Source organism: Natator depressus, chromosome 2 (genome assembly GCF_965152275.1).
Source record: "Natator depressus isolate rNatDep1 chromosome 2, rNatDep2.hap1, whole genome shotgun sequence".
Taxonomy (NCBI): Eukaryota; Metazoa; Chordata; order Testudines; family Cheloniidae; genus Natator; species Natator depressus.
Window position 1 is genome coordinate 224,129,469 of NC_134235.1, and position 19,720 is coordinate 224,149,188.

A 19,720-nucleotide genomic window follows, 5' to 3' on the forward strand; every position below is an offset into this window, starting at 1 on the left:
GATCATCCCAAATAGCCATGCGGAGGGGTGGCAGGGAGACGTATGCTGCACATCCACCCGAAAACCGCAGCCCCCCCCCCTTTTAAATGGCAAACTCAACTGGCATTGCTTGCTATGGGAAAGGAGGGTGCTGCAGTTTGAAAAAAAATTCCCACACGTTATGAAGGCGTTAGGAGCCAAACCCGCGTACCCTTTGGCTTACCATGGCTGCCTGGAAACCAAATTCTGTTGCCCAGCTGTGTGTAATGTGTCACCATACTGGCAGGCGCTAAATATAAAAGGCAAAATGTGACCTTGTACCTAAAGCACATGTGCTGTCTGCTGTGACTTGCTTGTTTCACCGTGAAAGAGTCTCCCTTTTGTTCTCAGAAATGTATCATCTTAAATTTTACTCTCCTTTTTATCCCCCCACAGGTACAAATGTTTCTATGCGATAACCTCAGGGATGGTGATGATGGGGTAGCAGATTAGAAGGTGAAAAAACCACACTCACAATGACATGTTTTCCGAGCTCATGCAGCCCTCCAGCACTGATAGGGAACAGCTGAATGCATGGAGGCATTCAGTGGCAGAGTCCAGGAGAGCATTAAGTGAGCATGATGAGAAGAGGCAGGATGCAATGCTGAGGCTAATGGGGGAGCAAACGGACTTGCTCAGGCGTCTGGTGGAGCTGCAGGAAAGCCAAGTGCACAGACCGCCGCTGCATCCACTGTACAACCACCTGCCAACCTCCCCAAGTTCCATATCCTCCTCACCCAGATGCCCAAGAAGGTGGGGTGGGAGGCTCCGGGCACCCAGCCACTCCACTCCAGAGGATTGCCCAAGCAACAGAAGGCTGTCATTCAAACAGTTTTGATTTGTAGTATGGCTACAATAAGCAATGTGGCCTTGTCCTTCCCTCCTCCCCCACCCTACCCAGGCTACCTTATCAGTTATCTACCCCCCTGCCCCCGGGCTTTTTTTTTTTTAAATTAAGAAAGAACGCATGGTTTCAAAATAATAGTGATTTTATTTCCTTTGCCAGCTGTGATCGAAGAGGGGGAGGGTGGTTGGCTTACAGGGAATTAAAATCAACAAAGGTGGTGGGTTTGCAGCAAGGAGAAACACACACAGCTGTCACACCTTAGCCTGGCCAGTCATGAAACTGGTTTTCAAAGCCTCTGATGCGCAGCACGCCTACCTGTGCTCTTCTAATGGCCCTGGTGCCTGGCTGTTCAAAATTGGCAGCCAGGCAATTTGCCTCAACCTCCCACCCCCACCATAAACCTCTTCCCCTTACTCTCACAGATATTATGGAGCACATAGCAAGCAGTAATAACAATGGGAATATTGGTTGCGCCGAGGTCTAACCTAGTCAGCAAACAGTGCCAGCGAGCTTTTAAACATCCAAAGGCACATTCTACCACCATTCTTCACTTGCTCAGCCTATAGTTGAACTGCTCCTTACTACTGTTCAGGCTGCCTGTGTATGGCTTCATGAGCCATGGGAGCAAGGGGTAAACTGGGTCTCCAAGGATAACTATTGGCATTTCAACATCCCCAGCAGTAATTTTCTGGTCTGGGAAGTAAGTCCCTTCTTGCAGCTGCTCAAACAACCCGGAGTTCCTAAAGATGAGAGCGTCATGCACCTTTCCCGGCCATCCCACGTTGATGTCAGTGAAACGTCCCTTGTGATCCACCAGTGCTTGCAGCACCATTGAGAAGTACCCCTTGCGGTTTACATACTGGTTGGCAAGGTGGTCCAGTGCCAAGATAGGGATATGCGTTCCGTCTATTGCCCACCACAGTTAGGGAACTCCATTGCACCAAAGCCATCCACTATGACCTGCACATTTCCCAGAGTCACTACCCTTGATAACAGATCATCAGTGATTGCACTGGCTACTTGGATCACAGCAGTCCCCACAGTAGACTTGCCCACTCCAGATTGATTACTGACTGACCGGTAGCAGTCAGGTGTTGCAAGCTTCCACAGGGCTATTGCCACTCGCTTCTCAACGGTCAGGGCAGCTCTCATCTTGGTATTCCTGCATGTCAGGGCAGGGAAAAGCAACTCAGAGTTCCAGGAAAGTGGCCATACGCACGCGAAAGTTTCACAGCCACTGGGAATCATCCCATACCTGCAAGACTATGCAGTCCCACCAGTCTATGCTTGTTTGCCAGGCCCAGAATTGGCATTCCACTGTATCAACCAGCCCCACTGCTGCCATGTCATCCCAATTGCCACATCCCATGCTTTCAGGAACATCTGTGTCCATGTCCTCCTCACAATTGTCCTCGTGCTGCCATCTCTTAGCCAGGTTCTGCACATACTGCAGTATAATGCGTGAGGTGTTTACAATGCTCGCAACAGCAGCGGTGAGCTGAGCGGGCTCCATGTTTGCCATGCTATGGCGTCTGCACAGGTAACCCAGGAAAAAAAAAAGGCGCAAAATGATTGTCCGCAGTTGCTTTCGCAGCGGGAGGGATGGAGGGGAGACTGAAGACATCCACCCGTGACAATGTTTTTGCCCCATCAGGCATTGGAAGCTTAACCCAGAATTCCAATGGGCAGCGGAGACTGCGGGAACTGTGGGATAGATTCCCACAGTGCACTGCTCCAGGAGTCGATGCTAGCCACGGTAGTGAGGACACACTCCGCCGACTTAATATGCTTAGTGGGGACATACACAATCGACTGTATAAAGTTGATTTCTAAAAATCAACTTCTATAAAAATTGACCTAATTTCACAGTGTAGACATATCCTTAGTTTCTTAAAGTCTGCTTTTTTGAAATCCATTGTCCTTATTCTGCTGCTCTCACTCCTTCCTTTTCTTAGCATCATGAAATCTATCATTTCATGATCAGTTTCAAGCTAGTTGCCTTCCACCTTCAGATTCACAAACTACTCCTCCCTGTTGGACAAAAATAAGTCTAAAATGGCTGCCTTCATAGTTACTTCCTCCACCTTCTGAAACAAGAAGTTGTCCCCAATACGGTTGCAAAAAACTTACTGGACATTTTGTGTTTTGCCGTATTACTTTGTCAACAGATATCTGGATAGTTAAAGTCTCTCATTACTACAGGTCATGTGTTTTGCAATTCTGTTATCCAGAAATGCTTCATCCACCTCTTCCTCTTGGTTTGGTGGTCTATAGTAGACCTCTGCCAGGATGTCACCCTGTTTTTCTCCACTTTTATCTTCACTCAGATTTTCCACTGGTCTGCTTCTTACCTCCTTCTGAACCTCAGAATGAGCATATATATTCTTGATGCACAATGCAATATCTCCTCCCTTTTTTCCCTTTCTGTCTTCCTTGAACAAGCTGTACTCCTCTATACCACTATTTCTCCAACCAAGTCTCTGTGATGCCAATTAAGTCATAATTTATCTTATGTACTAATACTTCCACTCCTTCACATTTCTTCCCCAAAATGCAAGGAGTATGCGGAACAAACAGACACCACTCACACCACGTGGATCCTCCTGCCACATTCCCAGCAAGTTAAGACCACGGTCAAGACTCCTAGCTGACCAGGTCCCCCCCCAGGTGCAGGCAGAGGAATAGTTAGCAGAAGCATTGGCAATGTGCCATTTTTCTCCCATTGCAGGTTCTCCCTTGTAGAGTACCAAGTTAAGGGGGAGAAAACAAACCCATCTACCCACACTCTCTCCATCTGCTGGGAGCTCAGCTGGCTAACTCCTTTAGTCTCCCATTTGCCTTCATCTTATCAGCAACTGGCAACATCTGTGCTTTTTAAGGCCAGTCCCCCTTCCCCCCCCCCCAGCACAGCTGGAATGGGTGACTCACCCCTTCTCACTCAGCCCCTGCTGATCAGTGGCCTATCCAAAAAACTCCACAGCTCTCACTTCAAACAGGCCTACTCAAAATCAGATGCTCACCCACCTAACTGCAGGGCAACCTAGCCCAAACAGCCAGCAACTAAGCCTAGATTTCACATACACCAAACACAGCAAACCAGCTCAGTGTCCTACCAAACTCAATGGCATGTTCCCAGTCTCTCCCCTACCCAGGTCTGTATAGCACAGAGACTTATTAACTAGATGTAGTTATTTATTCCCCTAAAATCAATCAATAGCAATAAGAGAAGTGCTCCTGAGATAGTCAGCTGGTGAGTAACTCCCTTAGTCTCTCAGGTGCCTTTGTCTTCATATTACTGTATATGTGCCTCTTTCTACCAGATTTGGCTACTAAAAACTGGCAGCCTGTTTGTGAATATTCGTGTGTCTCATCTTCTCCCTAGTAGACACATTTAATTTTGAATCTTTCACGGTGTGTTAGTTGGGGATATTAGAAACCAATAATCCACTCTTCCATAATAAGGGTGTTATTAAACTGTTAACTCTGCCACCAATTTAAGTGAATTTGATAATGAGAATACATTGATGTTTTTAAGGTTCATGACACTTTGATTAATAAGGCAATACACGATCTAAATGCTTTGTGAAATGGACTGTAAAAAACACTTTATCAAACCACAGGAGCAACTATTTGCCTTAGAATATTAATAATGGTAACTGTGTGAGACTGATCTTTCACTCCTTTCTCAAGCAAAATTCCCATGAAACTTTAGCTTGGATAAGTAATGTTACAGCAGGTCCTAAATAGCCTTTAACTCAATGGCACTTTGAAATTTGGTAGTCCTTCTGTTGCATATGAACCAGTGTCATATTTAGTATCAATATTTTCTCTTTATAAAATCCATAAACTAGTCAGAGAACATGGCAAACAATATTCGCAGTCTACTAGACTAGTGAAGAGAATATAATAAGGTAATAATACTGAAATGGTATTATAGCAATACACACTCGACAGAATGACAGACAACAATTTCACTTTGGCTAGGGACTGGAAGAGGCTGAGAAACCCCTCGGTGTCAGAACATAAATGTGTCCTGGCAGTAGCTTACAATAGAGCTTCTATTCATTTAGACATAGCAGATACACTTCTCAAGTGTTTCTGCACATATCATTGAAGGGGGAAGTTACAGAACATTAAGACAGCAGAAAAATTAGTCAGCAAGGGTGGGAGCTCTACTTATCTAAACTGCAGCTTATTATTTTTATTACTAGGTTACGATTCATAACCTTGGTAATCAGCCTATCCCACCCTCCACCCCACTGATACAATAGTTTGACAGAAGAACATACTGGATTCTATAGCATAGTTCATTATTATCACAATATAGTTATTTATTCCCTAGTCATGCAAAACAATCCGTTATTGTAGAAGGAAAAAAAAATGGAGAAAACAAGGCTGTGATATGATGTATTAATTAATTCTAACTTATCCTCACTGCAAACCTCCTTTCTCCTTACTCACAGCTCTTTTAACACCTTCACCAATTATCCGACCAACCCAACAATGCAGGTCAGGTTTGTAACAAAACAGACTTTTCTGTCAAAAAGATAACGATGCTCAAGAAAATATTAAGAGGTGCTTTAAAATTTGTGCCATGTAGCAAGTGGTGGCTGGCCAGCTCTTTGCTGCCCTGTTATCATTTCTATTAACCTAAATCTCTGCATTAGTTGGGTTTTGAGAAAGCTGTCTTCCCCTCCTCCTGCCTGGGCTGATCTTATTTATCTGCTTCTTATTCTAGTTGGTCTTTAAAGCAAGATTGCTGCTACTAAGAAGGGAAGAGGTTGGTGTGAGACAGTGGGCGTGGGGAAGGGATGTCTGATTAATAGCAATGGAATGATAACTTTAATAATGGAGAATCAGAAGAACATCAGGGAAATCTTCCTTATAACAGTGAGATGTATTAGGCTCTGAAATAATCTCCCAAGAGAAGTGGCAGAATCCCCATTGCCTGAGATTGCAAAAACTAGACCAGGCAAAGCACTAGAAAATGTCCTGTAGGGAATAATTCTGCATTTTTTAGGGAGATTGACTAAGTGATCTAATAGGTCTTTTCCATATCTACCTTCTATACCAGGGTTGGCCAAAACTTACTGGCCCTCCGAGCCACATATGACAATCTTCAGAAGTTTGTGCCTGCTGGGGCTTGGAGCTTCAGCCCTGTGGGAGATACCAACCAGGACTCAGGGATTCAACCCTGCTCCTGCTGAAGCCCCAAGCCCTGGCAGGTGTGCCCCACTGGGCAGCAGCCCTGAGACACCCCCCCCCCCGCAACCCTGCTGGACAGAAGCCCCTACCCCACCACCCTGCTGCATGAGCTCCCCCGCACCCCTGGGTAGGTGAAGAATGGGGGCGGGGGGAGATGTGGAGGGAACCACGAGCTGCACTTTAGTGGTAAAAGAGCCACATGTGGCTCACTAGCCACAGTTTGGCCACCCCTCTAGAAAGTGGGGTGGGAAGGTGAGTCCACAGTAACAGAGTACACTGGCCCTTTAAAACTGAGGAGGGGAGTCTCCAGGGACTGTACTGCAAAGACAGTTGTTGTGAATCTCCCCCAGAGACAGTGATAATCCGCATGGCTGCTTTGGGCTGTGCCTGCTGCATTTCTCTGAAGAGTCTGGATTCCCAGCAGGAATATGTGCAAGGAACAAACCCCAGGGAGAGGTCATGTTCCGTTTTTGGGGCTTGATTCAATACTTTAGTTTGGTTGCCTTTTGGACTTTGCCACCAGACTTCCGGGGAGGAGTTCTCCAGAAGTATGCCGAGGAAAGAGACACATGCCACTTCGGGGAGAGGCCATAATGTTGGTTTTTAGAAGAACTCCATCATCATGGCCCTCTAGGAACCAGCAGTTGGCTGCATCCAGCATCCATGAGGTCCCTAACAACGATTTGACTATCAACACTTGCCTTACAACTGAGATTAAAAACCTGTCACTGGTCTTCCCACATGCCTCGTGTCCCCTCTATTTCTTTGCTCTGGTTGTGACTCTGCTAATAGCAGGTTAAAATGGACTAGATTTCCCATTTGCTGAAGCACTCCGAGTCTGCCATCACTTCGAATTCAATGTGACTCCATTGCTTAGCACACAGAGCTGAGTGGCAGGAAAGCACAACACAGAAACTAGCAGGGAAGAGGAAGAAAGCAACATAAGGAGTTAAGAGGGGGGAAAAAGAAAACAAAAAACACAACAGAGTACATAAAGTGGAGAAGAGATAGAAGCAACAAATACATAAACCTCAACAGAACAGAGAGCATGCTGAGAAACCACTTACTAGTAATTGAGAGCAGGAAGGAATGAGAAAGCAGACAGATAGGGAAAGAACACAGAAAAGGGAAACAGATGACAAGAACACAAAAGGTGTTCACACAGACTGACCATACGCTCCACATTGTCAGCATTACATAGTTTGTTGCATCTAAACTTTAAAAAACCTAAGACATTTGGAACATCTAAATTCTGGGGGGGGGGGGGGGGGGAGATGAGGGAAGGGGGTTCCTTGGCAAGAAATATTGAATGAATAGTAGGACTATCTCCATTTGTATTGACTGGGGGAAAAGCATTTGTAGTTTGAACCAAAAATTTCAGTTAGACTCTTTGGGTGGAATCCTGGCCCCACTGAAGTCAATGGGAGTTTTGCCACTGACTTCAATAGGGCCAAAATTTCACACTTCAAGCTTAAAAGGCAATTGCTAAACTCTCTCTAAATCATTGCGTGGCTCTTTAGTCACTGTACCTGTTGATTTATTTTTTTAATATACATATGCGCTAATTAGAACACCTGTAATGTTAATATGGATAAATTAAGTAAAAAAAAAAAAATCATGAAAAAAAATTCTAGATAGTACCAGCTTTTGAATGACTAATATATCAATTCTGCTACCCTTACCCATGGTGAGTAAGTAGTACCTTATGCTGTGAGCAGTCTGGAATGACACCAAGTGACAAAATATGGTTCTTGGTTATAAAAACATTCAAGCCCTGCACTTATTAAATGACTTCCCCTTCCCCCACAGTTTATTTTATTGACTATACCCTTATCAAGCATTATGATATAAATTAATGGGCACGATAACAAGGATCCACAAAATGATTCAGAAAGAGCATGGCACTTGGGACTAAACCACGAGACTATGTTTGGAAGAAGATGCTACTCAGTGTGAGTAAGGGATTTCAGAATCTGGCTCTAAGCTTATGTATTTTAAAGGAGAAATCCACATTATGAACAAAGTGTGTGAAGATGATTTAAAAAAAATTAAATGAACAACCCTCAGACAGACCCACATTTTTGAAGAAAAAAAAATATGCTCAGAACAAATTATAAAGCACTCTTTGCTTTGCTACACAAAACCAGCCACAGATTGACATTTGATGATACCTAGTACGGAGTAGTCCTTTTATTACACTGCAAGCCAATTTTCTTGTTCTAATATGCTTTAAACATCTTTTGATCAAGGCCTTATAAAAGCAAATGGTAACTGTAGGGAATTATTTCTGTATAGAGCAGTAATACCACAATCATAAATAATATGACTACTAAATAAGAAATAAATAGCCTGTACCTGTTCTCGGTTTGAGTCGCAAGCTGGACAGATGTTAAAGGGGACCTGAGTTTTCTCAACCCTTTAGGTGTGATATCAGTAGCTGATTTTGTCTCCTTCTCCCAGCTCCTAGTAAGCAAGAAGGAAAATAAAGTTGTCAAACACTGTAATAAAACGTTACCGTGCGTGAACCGTTCCCCCTCCATGAATCATTAATACACTGCAAAGCCTCAGAGCCAAAATAGCTCAGGAAAAGCCGAGCGAAGGCTGTTCTGCTGTTGTTGTGGCTAGTGTATAGAGGGGATGATGAAGTCAGACTCCTTTTTTCCCCCAGCTGCATTTCAGAGGCTAGAGTATCTGCTCTCTGGAATCCCACCTCCTCCTGGCATGGAGCCCACCTTGCAGCCAGGTATCAATATCATCCCCGCTGCTGCCTGCTTCCAGCCAAAGCCAAACTCTGCCCCACCTACACCTGGGAGCTGGCTTTCAACGCCCGGATTCTTTTGGATTCACCCCGCTGCAAGCCTCTCTACCTGGTGCTGAGGGACCCGTCTGCCGTGAGCCAAAGGAGGCACAAGAAGAGAAGCAGGCTGCTGAGCATAGCGATTAAGGCGATGACTGCCCGCATCTTGTGACTGCTCGGAGCAGCTGCACGACGAGTCTGAGCGGGAGCAGCGCCCGCTGCAGCTAAGCCGACCCCATAGTATTTAAGGGAGGCAGAAGAGGGAGGCGGTGATAGCAACCACAGGGTCTCTCTGCTCCGCCCCACCCAGTTCCGGTGTGTGGGGCCCAGTGCCGCCACCTCCCGCAGCCACTGAGCTCAGCCCACCCGCCTCAAGCAGCCTCCTTTCTCCCCCGCAGTCACCAGGGGCTGCACCGCAGACCCGCTGGGGGTAACAGTGAGTGACTGCATCCTGTCCCTGCCCTGCTTCAGCTCCCCTGGGCAAGCTCAGCCCCCCTCTGGGGAGGGGCGGTAGCTCCCAGGCAGGGGTCCGTGCACCTGGCAGCATGGGGAGCTGGGGTAGGGGGATGCCAGATAGCCACAGCAAAAGGCCAGGCTGTCAGGGCGCCTTCCCACAGGGCACTGGCAGGGTAGGAGAGCTGCCCCTGGCAACCTGAGTGCCGGGCTTGCATGTCTCGCTGCCCTCTTCCAGCACGGTGAGGAGAAGGGCAAATTGCACCTAAAGGTGCTTCATGTCAGGTGCTGGGTAATAACATGAAAGGACGCTAAAGGCCTGGCCTCCTCCCAGGTGCCCCCTCAGGGCAGTCCTGCAAGTGGCCCCTCCCCTCAGTCTCTCTTCAGTCTTCAAACAAATTCAGGGTATATAAACAGCCCTTTGTGCAGGGTTAGTTTATTAGCAAAATGCTCACTACCATCGACCAGAATGCCCCCAGCACACTCCAAATGGTGTATTCAGCCCACCAGTCCAATACCAAACACAATGCCAGCATCTCTCACCAACCCCTCTAGCTGAGGTATTTCTCTACCCTGCTTCCTTCTGGGGTAGGATTCTAGCCCTTGCCTGGAGACAACAGCTGGCCCACCCCCCACAATCTTTCTTCCTTCACTGATCTCAGCTCTCTGGCCTGGCAAAGTTTGTAGGTGACCCCCTGACTGCCTTCCACTTTCACCAGCCTGAGCTGGCTCCACTGCCCACCCAGTGAATTCTCACCCCTCCCTCCTTCAGGGGCATCCCTTCCCTGTAGCTCTCAGCCAAGCTCTACTCTTTGTCTCAGCTCTCTTTATTCTCATTTGCAATCCCCAGAGTCAGCCCCACCCTCCTCATTGTACCAAACAAGGGCGCTCCTGGTATGGAAGAGGAGAACTGAGCCCAATTTCATGTATTGGGCCCGCTTCTCAATTACAGATGCCATGTGTCTAAAATTAAAGAGGTTCTTCATTAAAATAACTTTACAGAAGTGCTTTAACTGCTACTAGCACTTAAGCCATTGACATGCAAACTTATTTCTGGTACCCTCCTGCAACCTGATGTTCTTCTCCCCAGGTTCCATGCGGATTGTTATTAGGCTGTCAAGCGATTAAAAACAATTAATCGCACTGTTAAAGAATAGATTACCATTTATTTAAATATTTTTGGATGCTTTCTACATTTTCAAATATATTGATTTAAATTACCACACAGGATACAAAGTGTACGGCGCTCGCTTTCTATTTTTATCTCTTTACCATGAAAATTGAACTTACAAATGTAGAATTTTGTACAAAAAATAACTGCACTCAAAAACCAAAACAATGTAAAACTTTAGCGTCTCAGTTTTACAAGCCATCAAGCCGGTTGCCACTGTTGATGACTATCGGCGATGGAGGATGCCTTTGGGAGCCTAGAGACAGGGGAAGACCTCTACTTTCAATTTCGGTCCTGTTGCCAACAGCCAGGTAAAAGAATCTTCCTATCTTCACAGATTGGAACCATCCCTTCAACAGTGCATCTGCCGTAAAGGCACTGAGAGGAGCCAGGAACACAGAGTACGACTAGAACAGGTCACATGAGGTGCCATTTATGACAATTTTATAATTATGAAATTGAAACTTGTAGACTGATTGGACAGTCCTCCAGAATTCCATCAGTTGCTGCGAGAAGTCCGGGGGGGGACTGAAGCCTATTCCCAGAGGGATTGATAGGCCCAGCAGCGGTAGTTAATGTGATGGTAGAAGGGATTCCTTGTAGGGCCCTTGCTGGACAGGGGATCTCAGGTCACCATCATTACTAGAGAATTCCATCGGCAATTTCTGCCTCAAGTGAAGATCTGTCCTCTAGAGGAATTGGCAATATGGGGCTTCAGCAATGCTAGTTACCCGTACGATGGCTATGAACTAGTGACTCTAAATTTTCCTGCAGAACTGGCTGGATGTCTCCAGGATTGAGATACTCTGGCTTTGATTTGTCCTGAGATGCAAAATTCTGATGGCATTCCCATATTGATTAAAATGAACAGCAACATGTTCCAGTCAGTGGCCACTGTTTGTGGTTGTTTGCGCCAGAAGACGCCAGGCATGGTTCGCCCTCCATGGCAAGAGCTGACTCTGGGCTCATCCATGACACATTATGACCAGGATAGCTCTGCCAATAAGTCACTAGGAAAAGTTGTAAAAGTATCCAAAGCTGTTTTGTCCATACCCCCACATAGTGAGATTGACTTGAAAGAAAAACTTAAGCAGCACAGTAGTAGAAGACCGTTTGGGGGGGTCATTCCACTGGGAGGGAATGGGCAAGGATGTTTCTACCTATGTCCGGTCTTGTGAAGTATGCCAAAGAGTGGGAAAACCCCAAGACCAGGTCAAAGCCCCTCTCCAGCCACTCCCCATCATTGAAGTTCCATTTCAGCGAGTAGCTGTGGATATTCTGGGTCCTTTTCCGAAAAAGACACCCAGAGGAAAGCAGTACATACTGACTTTCATGGATTTTGCCACCCGATGGCCGGAAGCAGTAGCTCTAAGCAACACCAGGGCTAAAAGTGTGTGCCAGGCACTAGCAGACATTTTTGCCAGGGTAGGTTGGCCCTCCGACATCCTCACAGATGCAGGGACTAATTTCCTGGCAGGAACTATGGAAAACCTTTGGGAAGCTCATGGGGTAAATCACTTGGTTGCCACTCCTTACCATCATCAAACAAATGGCATGGTGGAGAAGTTTAATGGAACTTTGGGGGCCATGATACGTAAATTCGTAAATGAGCACTCCAATGATTGCGACCTGGTGTTGCAGCAGTTGCTCTTTGCCTACAGAGCTGTACCACACCCCAGTTTAGGGTTTTCCCCATTTGAACTTGTATATGGCCGTGAGGTTAAGGGGCCATTACAGTTAGTGAAGCAGCAATGGGAGGGATTTACACCTTCTCCAGGAACTAACATTCTGGACTTTGTAACCAACCTACAGAACACCCTCCGAACCTCTTTAGCCCTTGCTAAAGAAAACTTACAGGATGCTCAAAAAGAGCAAAAAACCTGGTATGATAAACATGCCAGAGAGCGTTCCTTCAAAGTAGGGGACCAGATCATGGTCTTAAAGGCGCTCCAGGCCCATGAAATGGAAGCATCGTGGGAAGGGCCATTAACAGCTCCCAGGCGCTCCTGGACCGTGAATTATCTCATAGCATTCCCCACCTCCAACCGAAAGCCTAAGGTGTACCATATTAATTCTCTAAAGCCCTTTTATTCCAGAGAATTAAAGGTTTGTCAGTTTACAGCCCAGGGAGGAGACGACGCTGAGTGGCCTGAAGGTATCTACTACGAAGGGAAAAGTGCTGGTGGTGTGGAAGAGGTGAACCTCTCCATGACCCTTGGGCGTATGCAGCGACAGCAGATCAAGGAGCTGTGCACTAGGTATGCGCCAACGTTCTCAGCCACCCCAGGACTGACTGAACGGGCATACCACTCCATTGACACAGGTAGTGCTCGCCCAATTAAAGTCCAACCTTACCGAGTGTCTCCTCAAGCTAAAACTGCTATAGAACAGGAGATCCAGGATATGTTACAGATGGGTGTAATCCGCCCCTCTGGAAGTGCATGGGCATCTCCAGTGGTTCTAGTTCCCAAACCAGATGGGGAAATACGTTTTTGCGTGGACTACCGTAAGCTAAATGCTGTAACTCGCCCAGACAACTATCCAATGCCACGCACAGATGAACTATTAGAGAAACTGGGACGGGCCCAGTTCATCTCTACCTTGGACTTAACCAAGGGTACTGGCAGGTACCGCTAGATGAATCTGCCAAGGAAAGGTCAGTCTTCACCACGCATGTCGGGCTCTAGGGTACAGATGTGGGGACCTGCATGAAAACCTCCTAAGCTTACTTTTACCAGCTTAGGTTAAAACTTCCCCAAGGTACAAATTAATTTTATCCTTTGTCCTCGGAATATCCACTGCCACCACCAAACTCTAACTGGGTTTACTGAGAAATGTAGTTTGGACACGTCTTTCCCCCCAAAATCCTCCCAACTCTTGCACCCCACTTCCTGGGAAAGGTTTGGTAAAAATCCTCACCAATTTGCATAGGTGACCACAGACCCAAACCCTTGGATCTGAGAACAATGAAAAAGCATTCAGTTTTCTTACAAGAAGACTTTTAATAGAAATAGAAGTAAATAGAGGTAAATGAATCACCCCTGTAAAATCAGGATGGTAGATACCTTACAGGGTAATTAGATTCAAAACATAGAGAATCCCTCTAGGCAAAACCTTAAGTTACAAAAAAGACACACAGACAGAAATAGTCTTTCTATTCAGCACAATTCTTTTCTCAGCCATTTAAAGAAATCATAATCTAACACATCCCTATCTAGATTACTTACTAAAAGTTCTAAGACTCCATTCCTGTTCTATCCCTGGCAAAAGCAGCATACCAACAGACACAGACCCTTTGTTTCTCTCCCTCCTCCCAGCTTTTGAAAGTATCTTGTTTCCTCATTGGTCATTTTGGTCAGGTGCCAGCGAGGTTACCTTTAGCTTCTTAACTCTTTACAGGTGAGAGGATTTTTCCTCTGGCCAGGAGGGATTTTAAAGGGGTTTACCTTCCCTTTATATTTATGACAAGCCTTCCTCATACAGTGATGATGGAGAACCTTTCTGAACCATCAGACCACTAGGGAGGTTTATTGTCCTTACTACGATGGAGAAAGCTGGCAATAAAACCAACCATCCCATAGCCATCAGGAAAGGAATGGTGTTGGCACAATTTTATAGGGTAGAAAGTCTCGTGAGCCCTGCAACTGCTGCCAGAAAGCCCTGTAAGGCATTGGATCCTGATCTTTTTGATTTTGGTGATTCTCCTCCATCTCCCAGTTGGAAAAACCGGTTAAAAAAAATAGCTAAGTAAAAGACCTAATGTGTTTTTCACTGAGGAATGGGATGTGCCATTAATGTGGAACACACCATTCATTTGGCAGATGACAGGCCTTTCAGGAAGAGGTCCCGAAGACTGGCACCTGCAAACATTGAGAGTGTGAAAAAGCATATCCAAGAACTATTGGAAGCAGAAATAATTTCTGAATCCCATAGCCCCTATGCATCCCCCATTGTGGTGGTGCAGACTGTGCGCATGTGTGTTGACTATCACACACTGATTAAAAGAACCATCCCAGATCAATACACTGTACCCAGGGTAGATGATGCCTTAGCTTGCCTAGCAAGAAGCAGATGGTTCTCTGTCTTAGATTTACGAAGTGGCTACTACCAGATCCCGATGAGCTCTGAAGAAAAAAAAGAAGAGAGCTTTCATTTGCCCTTTGGGAGTCTACCAATTTGAGAGGATGCCCCAAGGTATCTCAGGAGCTCCTGCTACATTCCAGTGTTTGATGGAGAAAACAGTGGGGGGATATAAATTTGTTAGAAGTGCTGGTGTATTTGGATGACTTAATTGTTTTGGGGAAAACTCTGGAAGAGCATGAAGCTCAACTAACAAAAGTGTTAGACCACCTGGAAGCTAGTGGGTTAAAACTGTCACTTGATAAATGTCAATTTTGTCAAAACCGAGTAAAATGTATAGGCCATGTTGTGTCAGCAGAAGGTGTGGCAGCTGACTCCAAGAAGATTAAGGCATTAACCACTTGGCCTATACCCAAAGACCTGAAAGCCTTACAATCTTTCCTAGGCTTCTGTGGATATTACCGCTGATTTGTAAAAAAATTACTCCTCTGTTGTGAGACCGTTCACCAATTTGACAATGGGATACCGCCGCGGCCCCCCCACCCCCCAACGTGGAAGAAATCACCCCAGCATAAGCTTGTGAGTCCTCCTGAGAGGTATTTCAAGGTAAATGAACCCTTTGGTGACCCTTGAACTGAGAAATCCAACAACACGTTCCATGCCCTTATTAAAAAACTCACCACTGCACCAGTGTTAACCTTTGCAGACCCTACCCAGCCCTATGAACTGCACGTAGATGCTAGTCTTGATGGATTAGGAGCACTTCTCTATCAAAATTATGAGAATCAATGAAATCCCGTGGCCTTTGTCAGTCGAGGGCTGGCTGCATCTGAAAGACACTATCCCGTGCACAAACTTACGTTTTTAGCTCTCGAATGGGCTGTTGGGAACAAACTTCATAGTTATCTATACGAAGCAATCTTTGTAGTAAGAACAGCTAACAACCCACTTACTTATGTGCAGACCACAGCTAAACTAGATGGTACTGGTCAGCGATGAACGGCTGTGTTGGCTGCTTATGACTAAGCTGCAGTACTGTTTGGGTCACGCCAATGCAAATACAGATGCATTTTCCCGTCGCCCTCATAACCCACTCAAGGAAAAGTCTGAGTGGATAAAAATGTCTTCTCCTGCTATTCGTGCCACCTGCAAGACCATAATAAAAAAAACTGCAGTCCCCTTCTGTATGAGGAAAAATATGCCGACACACTGGGGTTATCTGACAAGGCTATACCTACAATTTATGCAAACCTCGTTGGGCTAAAACTTTTGAATTGCCCCAGTTAACTCCGTCTGAATTGAGAAGAGCTCAGTGAAAAAATTCAAACATTGGTCCCATGATGGAAGCTGTGGAAAAGGGTGAAAAACCCATCTCCAAGGCTAACTTTCCCCCCGACACAATTCTTCTCTTAAAATAGTGGGATCGTTTAGTAATCATCAAAGGCTTGTTATTCCAAACCATCCAGACTATAAGGGGCCAGGTGTGAAAACTGGTCTTACATCAAGAATACCAGGAGACGGTGTTGAAGTCTTTGCACAATGACCATGGTCACTTGGGGGTTGTTATAAATATAAAGGCAAGGGTAAACACCTTTAAAATCCCTCCTGGCCAGAGGAAAAACCCTTTCACCTGTAAAGGTTTAAGAAGCTAGGATAACCTCACTGGCACCTGACCAAAATGACCAATGAGGAGACAAGATACTTTCAAAGCTGGGGGCGGGGGGGAGAAACAAAGGCGCTCTCTCTCTGTCTGTGTGATGCTTTTGCCGGGAACAGAAAAGGAATGGAGTCTTAGAACTTAGTAAGTAATCTAGCTAGATATGCAAGAGATTCTGTTTTGTTTAAATAGCTGATAAAATAAGCTGTGCTGAATGGAATGTATATTCCTGTGTCTTTTTGTAACGTAAGGTTTTGCCTAGAGGGATTCTCTGTGTTTTGAATCGGATTACCCTGTAAGGTATTTACCATCCTGATTTTACAGAGGTGATTCTTTTACTTTTTCTTCTATTAAAATTCTTCTTTTAAGAACCTGATTGCTTTTTCCTTGTTCTTAAGATCCAAGGGTTTGGGTCTGTGTTCATCTATGCAAATTGGTGAGGATTTTTATCAAGCCTTCCCCAGGAAAGGGGGTGTAAGGTTTGGGGAGGATTTTGGGGGGAAAGACGTTTCCAAGCGGGCTCTTTCCCTGTTATATATTTGTTAGACGCTTGGTGGTGGCAGAAATACAGTCCAAGGGCAAAAGGTAAAATAGTTTGTACCTTGGGGAAGTTTTAACCTAAGCTGATAAAAATAAGCTTAGGGGGTTTTCATGCAGGTCCCCACATCTGTACCCTAGAGGTCAGAGTGGGGAAGGAACCTTCACAGGGGTATACAAGACTTTGGAATTGGTCAGAGACTGGTTTTATTGGCCCAAAATGACAGGAACTGTGGAAAACCACTGGAAACAGTGCTCTTGGTGTGTTAAGCGAAAGGCAGCTTCTATGGTGATCATCACTACAAATGCACCCATGCAATTGGTGTGCATTGACTTTTTATCACTGGAGTCTGATAAAAAAAAAAACCAAGAATCCCCCCCCCCCAACTCCAGTATACTGGTAGTTACTAACCATTTTACAAGGTGTTCCCAAGCATATCCCACAAAAGACCAAAAAGCCAGTACAGTGGCCAAAATTTTATGGGATAAATTCTTTATCTATTATGGTTTCCCTGCCCAAATCCATTCTGACCAGGGAAGAGATTTTAAAAGCAGACTAATTCACAAACTAACAAAAACCCTGGAAATAGGGAAGTCCAGAACCACTCCTTACCATCCTCAGGGAGATCCACAACCTGAGAAATTCAACCGGACTTTGCTAAAAATGTTGGAAACTGCATCCATCCCAAAAGACCAGATGGAGTGAGCAGGTCAGTTACCTTGTGCATGCCTGTAGCGAGGTGATGACTCACCGGTGCGGCACCTCCTCTTGGTTATCTTGGGAATTAGCTCTTTCCAGCCTCAGAGCTCCCTTTTCAGGTCAGTGTCTTGCCTACCGCTGGCCCCAGTGTCCTCTTCCGGACCCCAGTGCCCTTTACCTCTGGTGCTGCCCCACCAATACCCCACCACGCTCTGGGTCTCCCCTCCTAGGGGAACCCCTAACCCTCTCACCCACCTTGCCTCAGTGGCTACTGCCAGTTGTCATCTAGCCCCCGCTCACTGGGGCAAACTGCAGTCTGTCATGGCCATTCATCATTGTCAAGGAGGTTGGACCAGCTGCCTCTGCTTATTCCCGGGCTGTATCCCTGTAGCCCCAGTACCTTTGATAGGCCTTCATCCTGGGGAGTTTACCAGGCTGGAGCTCCCCAGCTCCTTTTTCCAGCACTGCTCCATCTCAGGTACCCTCCTCTCCCAGGCAGCCAGGTCCTTCTCTCTCCAGCTAGAGAGAGACTCTCTCAGTTCCTGGCTCACAGCCCTTTTATAGGGCCAGCTGTGGCCTGACTGGCGCATGGCCCCAGCTGTGGCTGCTTCCTCAATCAGCCTCGCCTTTCACAGTCTCTGAGAGAGTGTATTGCAATGGTCCTACATTGCCTGGTCGTATTGGAAAACCTGGGAAGTGGGTGGGCACAAGCCTACGGGAGGGACCACTGGACCCAGGGACCAACTGATTACGGGGCACAACTAATGAAAAACAGGGACGGGAGTGAGGGTCAAAGGTTCAAATTAAGGATGCCGGATGAGGACACCGAGCAGAGAAACCCAGACAGCGCCCACTGCTCCTCAAAGCTGTCGAGGGAGCTAGCGGACGCTGCCCAGTAGAACTCTGCCCGGATGCGTGAAACTAGGGAGGAAAGACAATAGACCCCACAGTCGCAGAGCACCCCCTCGTCCAACATCCTCCTCCTGGTATTGTAGATGGAGACTTTGGCCAGAGCCAGGACGAGGTTGACGAGGCGGTCTCGAGACTTCGTGGGGCCACGGATAGGGTGTGCAAAAAGGAACAAGTGTGGGGAAAAGTGCAGCCAGAACCTCAACAAGAGGTCCTGGAGGAGCCGGAAGAGGGGCTGCAACCTGGCGCATTCGAGATAGGTATGCGCCAGGTTCTCCCTCACACCGCAAAAGGGACAGGCCTCAGGTGTAGGGGTGAACCGCGCCAGGTGCACGCCCGTGCTCACGGCTCCATGAAGGAGCCGCCAACTAATGTCCCCAGCGGGCCGTGGGACCAAGGTGGAATAAAGGCTGGCCCACCGGGGCTCGTCACCCTCTTTAGGTGGAAGATAGTCCCACCATTTGGTGTCAGGGCGGGACACGAGGGTGAGGAAATGTAACGTATGGAGCATGAGCGTGTACAGATGGTTTCTGGGCGCGGTTTGAAACTGGACCAGCTGCAGGGTGTGCAGCCGGCTTGGGGTGTGGGAGCGGGGAGGCCGGGGGGGCTCGCAGAACAGGGGCCCGAGAAAAATGTCCGGAGGGCCAGGGGTGAGAGGCGGGCGGGGAACGCCCTCTCGTAGGGCTCGCCACAGGAAAGCGACAGAATCGGGTGACAAGGCGGCCGTCACCTCCCGGAGTACGCGCCTAGGGGTCGGAAGGGTGGAAAGCCCCATGCGTCGTCCGAGCATGGGGCTCCACCCAATCCCCACTGTCGTAGTCCAGGAGGTCTCCGACTCTGGTGGTTTCTGCCAGGACCAACCTCCGACACACCGCGGGAGACTCCGCCACCTGCACACGGAGATTGAAGTTGTGTAGCAGGGGCTCCACGAGGAGGTCCGCTCCCTCGGTGGCCACAAATGACCTGGTCGCCGAAAAAAGCTTCCAGGTCCAGAGGAGGTCCTGGTAGAAGACCGGCAGCCCGGAGAGGTCTCGCAGAAGGCCTCTCAGATTGAGAAAAAAGAGCTGCCGGTCTTAGCGGAGCCCTCGGAGGCGGCGGAGGAAGGCGTGCACCAACGTACTCCACGCCGGACTACCTGCACTATAAAGGAGCCTCTGCAGGGCCTGGAGGCGGAAGACATGGTTGCCTGTCTTCCTGTTTGTTTTTCCTTTGCCATTGGTCTCTTATCTGTCTTTACTGCTGCCTCTGCCTTCCCATTACTTTGGGGGTACCCAGGAGAAGAAGTCTTGTGTTCTATTTCCCATTTGGTGCTGGATCAATTGAATTTTGCTTCTTGGGACATTTCC

General features: G+C 47.0%; 1 protein-coding gene across 1 annotated transcript in view; it reads right to left on the minus strand.

Annotated features, from left to right (window-relative positions):
- ST8SIA6 (ST8 alpha-N-acetyl-neuraminide alpha-2,8-sialyltransferase 6) overlaps positions 1-9,155 on the minus strand; it is a 46,012-nt gene extending 36,857 nt beyond the window's left edge. Inside the window, exons 1-2 of the mRNA XM_074946020.1 lie at positions 8,938-9,155; positions 8,426-8,533 (exon numbers count right to left, since the gene is read on the minus strand). Of these exons, the coding sequence (XP_074802121.1) occupies positions 8,426-8,533; positions 8,938-9,032 (203 nt within the window). The 5' untranslated portion in view covers positions 9,033-9,155. The remainder of the gene's footprint in view (positions 1-8,425; positions 8,534-8,937) is intronic.
- Between the last annotated feature and the right edge of the window lie 10,565 nt (positions 9,156-19,720).